The sequence below is a fragment of the Stereum hirsutum genome, assembly GCF_000264905.1.
Source record: "Stereum hirsutum FP-91666 SS1 unplaced genomic scaffold STEHIscaffold_11, whole genome shotgun sequence".
Classification (NCBI taxonomy): Eukaryota; Fungi; Basidiomycota; class Agaricomycetes; order Russulales; family Stereaceae; genus Stereum; species Stereum hirsutum.
In genome coordinates, this window is record NW_006763141.1 from 1,436,966 (window position 1) to 1,447,758 (window position 10,793).

Below are 10,793 nucleotides of genomic sequence, written 5' to 3' on the forward strand. Positions count from 1 at the left end.
TCAAGGCGAATGTAGGAAATCCGGAGAGTCTTGGTGTAGTATGCGGCATTCTGACGCACTGTATTCTTCACGAGCGCGCTGAACACCATCGTAGAGGACTTTTCCTGGCTTCGGTTTCTTGACGGCTGCAGGTTTGGCCTTCGTCGGTTGTGGAACGTCGTCATAGTCGTCGTTCTCGTCGTCTCCGGATGGGGCCACATCCTGCTCTGCTTCCGAGCCGGCGTGGGATTCTTCGTCGAAATCGTTGTCGGTGGGCGCTTCTTGAGGTGGCGCTTCCTCGAGCTCGTCTTCTTCGTCGTCTTCGTCGACCTCCTCCGAGTCCTCTTGCTGGTGGGCCTGTTTGGTATCAGAACAGCTCACGAGATATTCATTTAATCAAGATTTACGAACCTTTGCTCTCTTTCTGGTGGCGGTATCCGGAACCTTCTCTGTGGTGCGAGGCTGAGCCACAGTGCGTTTGGCCTTCTGCTGGGTCTGAGCCGGTGGTCGAGCTGCGCGACGACCTTTCTCAAGAAGTTCATTGACCGCGTCATTCTCGAACTGCGCAAGGTTAGCTGTTATCTTCTGCTTTTTCGTTACCTTGTCCCGCTGACGTCGCTCTTTTTCCGCCTTCTCTGCAGCGATTTCCTCCTTCGAACGATTTGCCGCACGCATATCGTTTAACTGTCGATAATCCTGGCGCGGCTTTCGAGGGCTCCTGGGCGGACTACTGGGAGTGATTGATTTCGATTTTGGCATGATGGGAGTCAGGACAGCAGGGGGCGAGCGAGTGAAGATGGTGGGAGAAGGAGAAAGAGAGGTGAAGTTCGCATCGAGCATTGTACGGTGCGTGTCTTGACCTTTGCCACAAGCGCGTTTTTTTGACACTCTATTGTACTTATGCCGCGACGCGACGCGTTTTTGCAATTAGTGTTCCTTTCTCACGACACGCATCCTCAACAACAACACACCGGCTGCGTTTCCCCTGCTTGGGCCACAATGAACCACCAGTCATCAGCTACGACTACGGTTTCAACCACTCGTGCCTTTACTTCCCAACCTTCGACCGAATGGTAATGACGAGTGCTCGACTGCTTGGGCCGTTCACGAGGCCTCGACGCATTGGCCATGCTGTGTGCTATGACCGCTTGGGCCCTCGAATGGGCTATAATGCAGACTCGGTTCGTCCAATTATCTTCTCTCTACAATACTACATCTGTCCACGTAGCTAACACCATCTTTCGTCCATCGAATCCGCTAGTAATGCCGGGACCATATAACTTCAGGCGCTTCAAATGCGCCGTCTGTGGACGACTTCAAGAGTCAGAGAGGATACAAGGAACACCTCAACCGAATGCATCCGGTTTTCGAGAATACCGACACATCACCCGACGATTCAGATGCCTCCGTCAGACATTCCAACCAGCCATCGTCTTCCCATTCTGACAGCGACCATAGCATCGATCAAAACAACGACCTCGTCGACCTGGGTACCCCTGAAGCTGTGGAGTTACGTTCTGATGATGGCGGGGCAGAGTCGGTGAATAACCATCAGGATGATGGTGAGTATCACCTTCACTTTCGTTCCACAACTTGTCCTGACCAATTTTCAGCTGTCCCCCTCCTTCAAAACCCTCTTCCCACAAATCGACCCTCTCATCCGTTTCTCGATGGTATGTTCCCATTTTCTTTTTTTACCATCTTCCTTTCATCTGAAGCATACATGAAGGCACCGAAACGACATCGGATGGTTCTGCTAACCTCCCACCCGGCCCCCCACCTCCTCCCTTCCACAAACGCCCTTCCGACTGGGCTCCATTCGACAATCGCGTTCAATTTGAACTCGCCGGCTTCTTATACCAACGCGTCCAGATGTCTCAGTCCAAGATCGACGAGCTTCTCGAGCTCATCGCCGGCTTACTCCTTCTGGCAACCGACGGTGATACGACCAAGACGCCTCCGTTCACCAACCACAAGGAGCTTTACGACATAATCGATTCCATCAAAGCCGGAGACGCCCCGTGGATGTGCTTTACAATCAAGTACAATGGTCCTCGACCTGCTGCGGGACATGTTTCAGCATGGATGGATGAGGAGTACGAGGTTTGGACGCGCGATACACGCACACTCGCACACATTCAGCTTGGTAACCCGGACTTCGCCAATAACTTTCACAAAGCCCCATTCCGCGACTTCACTGGCCCCGACGGTTCGCGTGTCCACTGCGACCTCATGTCCGGTGAATGGGCTTGGGAACAATGCGTAAGCAACTTCCCTTTCCGTGTATATGCTGAGGTTCTAACTTTGAGTATCGCAACGGGACATCATCGCACAGGATCCGCAAACTCACGGATCAATGTTCGTCCCCGTCGTTCTGGGCAGCGACAAGACCACCGTCTCCGTCGCCACTGGACAGCACGATTATTATCCATTCTATTTTGGGGTAGGAAACATCGACAACAGCGCTCGGCGGACTCATCGCGGCGCTCTTTCCCTCGCGGCCTTTCTCTCTATCCCAAAGAGTATGTAGTCTGAGTGTCCGAGTCATATGTATATGTTTTCTTATATATTGAATGTTATGCGCTCTTTATAGCGAATAAGCGGCAGTCAGGATCCCCCGCATTCCATAAATTTCGACGACAACTCTTCCATACATCCCTTTCGACAATACTCCAACCCCTCAAGCCGGCTATGACTATTCCCGAGGTTGTTTGATGCCCGGACGGTCATTACCGTCGAGTGGTTTATGGTATTGGACCGTACATCGCAGATTACCCGGAGCAGGTCCTTTTGGCCTGCATCGTGCAGAATTGGTGTCCACGGTGGTATGTGGTTTCCTCTTTCCCAAGTCGTCATGATGTACCTGACATCTTCCATTCTAGATGTACGGCCCAGCCCGATAATCTTGACGGTGGTAACCCTGCGCCTCGAACGATGGATCACTTCAACCTCGCATCAGAACTCCTTGGCCTCGGTGAACTATGGGACGGCTATGGCTACGTTGCTGATCTCGTGGTCAGTATTTATCCTTTCGTTTGTTGGGGTGACATTGCTTAACTATGTATGTGTAGCCTTTCACAGATGACTTCCCTTGTGCGGATATCCGTCAGCTTATCTCGCCAGACATTCTCCATCAACTGATCAAGGGCGGGTTCCATGATCACCTTGTAACTTGGGTCGATGAGTTCTTGATAATCCAGCATGGTGAGGCACGAGCAAATGAGATTAAGGATGACATCAATCGTCGGTATGTATTTTGTTTCGTTCATCTCTCCATCGTGGCGCTCATGCATCGTCGTGAACCTATTGATAGCATTGGACTCGCGCCTCCATTCCCCGGGCTTCGACGCTTTCCCGAGGGCCGTGGCTTCAAGAAGTGGACAGGGGATGATTCGAAGGCGCTGATGAAAGTATGTACATCATTGTTCGCTCATCTCCACATCCAGAAATAGCTGATATCGGGGTGTTCATGTAGGTTTATGTCAACGCTATTGAAGGCCATGTACCTCGTGAAGTAGTCTGTGCGCTAACCGCCTACATTGATTTCTGCTACGTCGCACGCCGTGCCGCTCTATCTACTCAAGACTTGGACGAGCTTGACGCCACACTTCAGCGCTACCACCACTATCGACCCATCTTCCAAGCCCTTGGAGTCCGCGAGCCCGGTCCTGCTGGGTTCTCCTTGCCTCGCCAACACGCCATGAAACACTACCGCGACCTCATCCAGCAGTTTGCTGCAACGAACGGGCTCTGTTCATCGATGACGGAGGCCAAACATATCAAAACCGTCAAGGAACCCTGGCGACGCTCAAACCGATACAAGGCCCTCGGTCAGATGCTGCAGACGAACCAGCGGCTCGATAAGCTCGCAGCTGCTCGCGTCGACTTTGCAAACCGAGGGATGCTGGATGGGTCGATCATTCATTGGGTGTGGGATTATCTGGATAGGGTGGTTCGCCTTCAAGAGACAGAGCGTGGTGACGATGAGGGTAATGAGAACAGGGTTGAGCCGGATGAGGATGAACGGGGTCAGGGCGAGGGCCAGGGCGAGGGCAAGGGCGACAGGATGGTAATCAATGGTGGGGTTGATGGGGCCGCGGACTTGCGGGCGGAGCGGATGAGGGGCGCTACAATCCCCGTTGGTACAGGCGAGAAATCTGGCGTGGAGGAGGCGATGGCTGCGGATGCGGACGAAGGGTGGCAGGTGCTGAATAGGGAGGATGGAGGTCCAGTCAATGACACAGACGTTATCAACCGTGTTGTGCTTGCCAAAACCGCTCGTCCGTGTCTCTTATTCATTTTTTCAACTACGTGCGATAGCTTACCTTCTGTTCTTGTAGTCTCGTCACCAGTACCGCCTATCGAATTCCGGTTTATAGAGCTAAGCAAGTGAGCACAAACCGTCGATAGACGGTCTGGTACAGCGGGGTTTGAATCTCCTTGTTGCGCGACTTGCCTTATACTGTGGCGGACTAGGAAGCTGGACGGACATAGAAGCTGGACAAACTTTCCTGGAATTTTAAGCACACATATTCGTGCCTTCGTCACTCTAGATAGCCTGTAGGCCTACATCGTCCCGTGTGGTATGCAAAACTATTTTGTGTGATCCTTGTGAGTATTTTGTAGAAGATGGTGAAATGTTGTCGGAGATGGGGTTTGTGTGGCAATTTTGCCACATGCAGGGAGCTCGACCGACATGGACACCTCGACTCGCCTTTGATATCAGCGTATATGCTCGTAGAAATACATGTGGGGTATGAATGAGAACATGTCAGAATTGATTTCAAATTATTCTGGCAGACCATGGTTGCCTACTTTTGCATGGGACATCTTTTGTGAAGGGGATCCTCTGGCTAAGGTGCCACAAGAGGCTTCCACTTCGTGAGGCTCTACCTCCAGCATCCATGATCTTCCTCATACAAAAATTTTATGGTCTTGAAGCCTCGACAAAATACTTCTTCTGTCAAGGTCTGCTTATTTTCAACAGACTGTTTGGCTTCTAGACGGCACGATTTTATAGCAATTACCGATTTTGCACTTCTCAAACATCCGAATGAATTCTGAGCGCAGAAAGTCGTGTAGCACTCCACAAATATTTAAACAGATAGAATGATGTATATCGAAACGCTATAGGTACTTTTTGCTTCTGGTCTTTTAACGCTTATGTGTACGAAATCGGTGGGCAAGGGGGTGTGGCGCCTTTTGACACCTTTTTCGCCACTCATTCGGCAATAGCCGGGCCCTTTCGGTACCACCACCACTGTTATAAACTTTTTGTAGTACTATAAAAGATATTAGTACTCTTACCTAAGAAGGCGTGAGCGAAATAAAAACAAAAACACCCTCGCCACGAAGACTGCAGACGAGTCAAATCAGCGATGATTTGAATCGGCTGCCGGCCCGGCGATCTTACTTACGCCACCCAGCTCGGGCCACCTCACTGATCGCTATCGAGATCATCTCCCCCTCGTTCCTTATCGTCCTCTTCGAGCGTTCTCTGATCTTGTGCTGCTCTGTAATGCTCACATAATTATTACTGTACTCGATTACTGAGCCATTTTCTTATCCTTGTCTCTCTATTCGTTACTCTTGAATATTGCTTAGAAAGCTCTTTATTTTATTGGCTAGCTTTCTATATCGCGCAATTATTCTCTCATTGTTCTTATTCATTCGAGTCATTCATGCTTAGGTATTTTTATTAAGTCTGGATGTATAAAAACTCGTAGATACATTGAATAAAATCCCCAGACTTGTTCTGGTCTGTTTCCTCCCTTAGCCACCTCTTCAGCTTCGTCTTAACAAGTCAAGCGCGACCTAGAGAACCCTAATCGAGTCGTTGACAACCACCACCACCACCACCACCACCGCCAGTACCAGTCTCTACCGCTGTAAAGCGAGGTTATACATGACTGCTCTATGTGCACCCGCATAGATATATTACCACCACCACCACCACCACCACCACCACCACCACCACCACTGTTTTACCCCTATCTTCATGCTGTCGCCTCGCAGACCTGACAGTCTTACAGAAAAGTTCGGTCCTTACCGGCCCCCAGTATTTCCTCCTTCTCCTGAGGAAGAGAAGAGCTCTGGCGCGAAGATCTCCTTTCCTGACAAGTCCAACCACGCAGCCTGTGCCCGCTTCAGGCTACGTCGGAAAGCGAGACCAGCCTCCCTGACGCTTCGCACGCCTGCTCCCTTACTCTCTCACTCTGAGGATTCACTACGCATCGTCGCCCTCGAGCATCAGGTTCGCGATCTCCATGCACGCATCGTGCAGCTAGATCACAACTTCAAACTGAAGCTCAGCACTCCTCCTCTATCCCCTCCCCCACTTCCCGCTGATGCATCCGCTGCGGTCCCAAACAAGGCATCCCTCTGTCTCACATCACCTTCCTTTTCCGTCACTTCTCTCCGGTCTACGCCGGACGCTGTCACTACCGCATTCGCTCGCACATCCTGTTTCGTCGTCAATTGCGCTCGCAAGGTCCCTTCAGCGGCTCGCCACCTTCCGCTCCCTTGGATCTGTTGCGTGCTCTTCGCATGGTTGGCTTTGATAGGATGGTGGAAGGCACTTTTCGAGCATTCAGGAGACGTACCGTCTGTGCTCAGGGTTGACAGAGATATAGAAGAGACTTTAGGTATTGAAGGACTATCGAGTTTCGTACGCAGCCTTGGATTTGACCCGAATCCCGTGTATCTGCCCCTTGATAGAGACGAGTACCTGGTTGATATTGCGGCCGCCGCCCGAGACTTGTAGACTATCATTTGTGTACTGTTATCATCACCACCACCACTTTCCTTCGTGGTCTCTGTACGTTTACTGTGGCTTACGTACATCACCGCCCTTTACTTACGGTCCGACGAGGCACGTGTGCCTGAGCTATGTTTGTAGCGTACTTAGTCGGCCTAATAAATCTGTTTCTCTGTTTCCCTGTTTTGCCACTTTCCCCACTCGTCGCCGCAAAATATTCGTTGACGATGTTTGACTGCGTCAAACTCTGTAAATACTTGTAAATATACTGAATATATGTTCGAATACGTAAATGTGCCATTTAGTCTGCAAGTCATAGACAGGTTATTTATTAAATGAGCGAGAAAGCCCATCTGTCCAGGATCCTAGTCCGCCACAGTACAGCATAAAATATGCGCGACGCGTGCTCTGCAATCGCTCACGACGCGCCACAATTCTCGAAACCGTCCTCAACGGTTGTGAACGAACTAACCCTCGAGACCCGTCACAACCTCAACAACTCTAGTTAAAACTCACGCTAGATATATTGTCCATAGATATTCTAGGTGCGGTTGCGCACTCAGGAAACCACCCCCTCCTAAGAGCTCCTAAAATGCCATAATTTGCGAGGATTAGCCCTAAACTCAATCAGGACTCAGAAGTTTCCCCCCCCTCTAATGGCCGTCTAATTAGCGGGCGTTAGCCCTAATTTCAGCTAAAAGTGCTCGTAAAGGGTCGTAAGGTGGCGGGCATTCGCTGCTGTTGCGCTGTTGGTAGTTCACAAATCACACGGGTTCAGATATTGCAAAACAAGGTTATATATGCAAATTTGGCTAAATACGTAGGTACGTTACATGAGAGATTGTAGTATGGTAAATAAACGCCCCGCCAGAGCGCCACTGAGACGTGTGTGCGACGAACACCCGCATAGACAGACATAATGAGCAGTAGAGTATGTTGTACACATACAGCGAGAACGAAACCACCACGCCCTCGTGAAGCGGCCACATGTCCTCCCAGACTGCAGAAGCTCGGTCACTTGCAGACGAAAGAACGGTGAGAGGAAGACGTTCTGGCGACTGACGAGACACGCACCCAGTGTGTGCATCTGATACGACTTGGCCCGCTAGTATCATGCAGCGATAACTAAGTTAAAGGAAGGGCGGCGGGTAAATTCATGACAGCGCAAAAGGGGACACTCACCATATCATCATCTCGCAGTCGTACGCAACCCGCTCTTCTACTGCATCCTTCGATCTCTTGAGACACGAACAGGTGACTAATGGCGGATTTGCGTACTAGGGAGTTAATGGGCTTTGTGGGGAGGGGCTCTGGGGATGTAGGCCGTTGACCACACAGGCGGCGGGTTCGCTACAAAGAAATGAACACCGGCGGGCGAGCAACAAGTATTTGGGACACACCGGGTTCCGAGGGATAGAATAGGTTCTGAGGTGGAGGGAGCGGGTTCCAGGAAGGATGATGAGGGTATGAGAGGATATACTAAGTCAGTAGAAGAGGCGGCGGGCGGGTGGGCAGGTCTTCAAGGCGCGACATTATGGTTGAAGGGAAGAAAGGTGATCAGCGAGGTGCGTTCCAAAGGCTGCACCTTGTATATTCGGACGTGATGACGTAGCGCGACAGAAACGGGCTCTCGCCCGATTGAGCTGAAGTCGGGTGGCGTAAGTGGCGTTCTCTTTGGTACAAGAACGGGCCATCCTGCAAAGAAACATAGATGGCAGTACCACACGGTCAGTGGAGTACAAGAAATAGGGGGTGGACACGTTCTACAGCTCACAAATGCAACGAAACAGGCTTCCACGAGAACGATGTCGGATTGGAACTGCGACGTATGCAGAACATACCAGCGCTCTGATTGGGGCATGATTGAGGGGACCATAGCAAAGCGCACAGCAACTCGCCTGGACCAGACACCAGGCAAGACGAGCCCACAAAACAAAACTGTCTGCAAGAACATAGACAGACTGCGCACCTCGTCCTGCTTGGCTATACGCCATTCTATACCTCCTGCTGATTGCTCAATGCCCTCGCTAACGTCGCCACCTGCTCCCACATCCCTTGTCCTTAACTCCGTATCCGCTGTTCTCCGTCCGTTCCTCTATCTCCAGGTTTCCCTCGGCGATCTACTCGCACTCAGATGCCTGCTTGGACAAGCGCCAAAACAGAAGCATCAGCAACGGTTATAAGACAACTATACAAAAGAGAAAAAGGAACAAGACACACCTAAGATCAACGATCTCAGCCTCTGCTGCCTCGGAGGCACTTGACGAGGGCTCGGTGCACAGGGAGGGAGACAGCAGTGGAGACAGAGGCAGGAAATACACGTCGGAAGCAAGTCGTAACTTGTGCTTCCCAGCGCAAGTCGCTTGTCCCGATTAGGCATGCACCGATTCCACTGTGCCAGCAACCTTCGACACCCTCAAAGTTTATGGGCTCGTTCACGCTTCACGGGGCACCAGTTAGTGATATTAGGTAGTCAAATTATACCGGTATATAACTCCATCATGACACTCACTAATAGCTTGGATTTTAGGTCGAGAACGTCACGAACGATGTGAGTCCAACGTCGCCGACCACAATCGAAATGCGTGCTTCACTCTCACTCCAAAGACATTTATCTGACAATCAAGGCCGACGATTATGTTGCAGAAGTACGGGATGTCGATAATATGTACAGACATCAGAACAACAGAAGCGGGAGGCCGTGAACGACGTCGCTGAAAGGGACAGACCTGCACAGGCCGAACCTCAGCCACACGTTCGACGCGTCGTCCCGATTAGGCATTTTAGCGGAAATTAGCGGGGGGAGTTTCCTGATATGATGATGAAGGTGGGCGATGGGGTATACTTATCTGCTTTTCACTCTTTCTCCATCAATGGTCCCTTTTGTTTTGATCCACCTCGACGGTGTACATGTCGTAATAAGCTATACGCGTCCATCATGCACGGCGGACTTGGTGGGCTCGTCGTTGTCGACGTTAAGCTCGACCACGGCGTGCATAGCTTGGTATTGTTCTTGGTCTGGGATTGGCCGGTCAATAATGCTCAATCCGCATCTGATGGTCCCGCGGCGGTCCTCAGGGAACTCTTTACGAGTTGTTCCTATTCCCGTGCAGGCTTTGGTTGACCATGCGTGATGTGCATAAGTCGCTAGCGAATGGATGCGTAGATTGCTTGCGATGAGCTTGTAGCTAGCAATGGAACCCATGAGATGCTAGCGAAGGCATCATACGTTGCATATGATAATGGGCTTAGTCCGGTGGATGCGCTGAATGGTTGCAGTGAAGCTCCTGGTAGCAAACGCATATATCTGTGCTCTTTTTGCACAGTGACTGTACAGGGACAGTCCTTGGTCGCCTAATATTTGTGTGGCACTTCGTAACCGGACGAGTCTGTACTCTCGCCGAAATGACCCGTTTGCCTTCTATGTACTACTTTTTGAGCATGTATCGTGTGACTGATTGACTGACATGTTCGCTTTTCTGCTGTAGGATGACTCACTCGAAAAGACAGGCAATCAAAAGGGCAAGCATCAGAAACAGGGCAAGCATAAGAAACAGGGCAAGGTATGTCTGTATTTCGTTTCTCTCTCTCACTTCGTATGATTTGCTTCAAGTTGCGACTATGGCGTTCGAGCTGATGTGCTTCCAGCCGCGAACCGGTTGCTCAGACCCTCATCTTCTGTGCCTCGCAGGGACAGCCCACCACAATCCTCGCTACCTTGTGCGTGTGTGTGGGTCAACACATTTCGCTAACCCTCTCGTTATCACAGATACATAAACGGACGCTCTACTGATGTTCCTACCTCGACCTCCTCTTCCGCTACCTCCTTCTGTTACTCGCAATCTACTCACTCTCCGTCTTCTCCTCCCACAACTTCCTCGAAGCCCCATCTGCTGTGGCTTCTCCATCCGGCGCTCGATCCATACATCCTACCCCCGCTCAACAGCGTTTACCACACCCTAATCACCCACCGTCCGTCGCGCCGAAAATAGAGCAGGCGAGACCGGTGCTGGACGAGGTCCTGCTCGTGGTGGATAAGGTCTCGGAGCGAACGATG

At 51.0% G+C, this 10,793-nt stretch overlaps 3 protein-coding genes across 3 annotated transcripts; 2 read left to right on the plus strand and 1 right to left on the minus strand.

Annotated features, from left to right (window-relative positions):
• On the minus strand, nt 1–1,109 carry STEHIDRAFT_112907 (uncharacterized protein; the record flags this gene model as incomplete). The annotated part of the gene is made up of 3 exons (XM_007306600.1): nt 1–336; nt 391–876; nt 951–1,109. The coding sequence occupies 3 exons, from the start codon at nt 1,107–1,109 to the stop codon at nt 1–3; spliced, it is 981 nt and encodes a 326-aa protein (XP_007306662.1).
• Nucleotides 1,110–1,333: 224 nt separating this feature from the next.
• STEHIDRAFT_159232 (uncharacterized protein) lies at nt 1,334–4,372 on the plus strand (the record flags this gene model as incomplete). Its single annotated transcript, XM_007306601.1, has 10 exons — nt 1,334–1,541; nt 1,593–1,652; nt 1,709–2,241; nt 2,315–2,501; nt 2,573–2,685; nt 2,875–2,994; nt 3,051–3,226; nt 3,293–3,389; nt 3,455–4,259; nt 4,320–4,372. 10 exons carry the CDS (start codon nt 1,334–1,336, stop codon nt 4,370–4,372), a joined length of 2,352 nt encoding a protein of 783 aa, XP_007306663.1.
• Nucleotides 4,373–5,977: 1,605 nt separating this feature from the next.
• Nucleotides 5,978–6,742, plus strand: STEHIDRAFT_159233 (uncharacterized protein; the record flags this gene model as incomplete). Its single annotated transcript, XM_007306602.1, has 1 exon — nt 5,978–6,742. The coding sequence occupies one exon, from the start codon at nt 5,978–5,980 to the stop codon at nt 6,740–6,742; it is 765 nt and encodes a 254-aa protein (XP_007306664.1).
• Nucleotides 6,743–10,793: the final 4,051 nt, after the last annotated feature.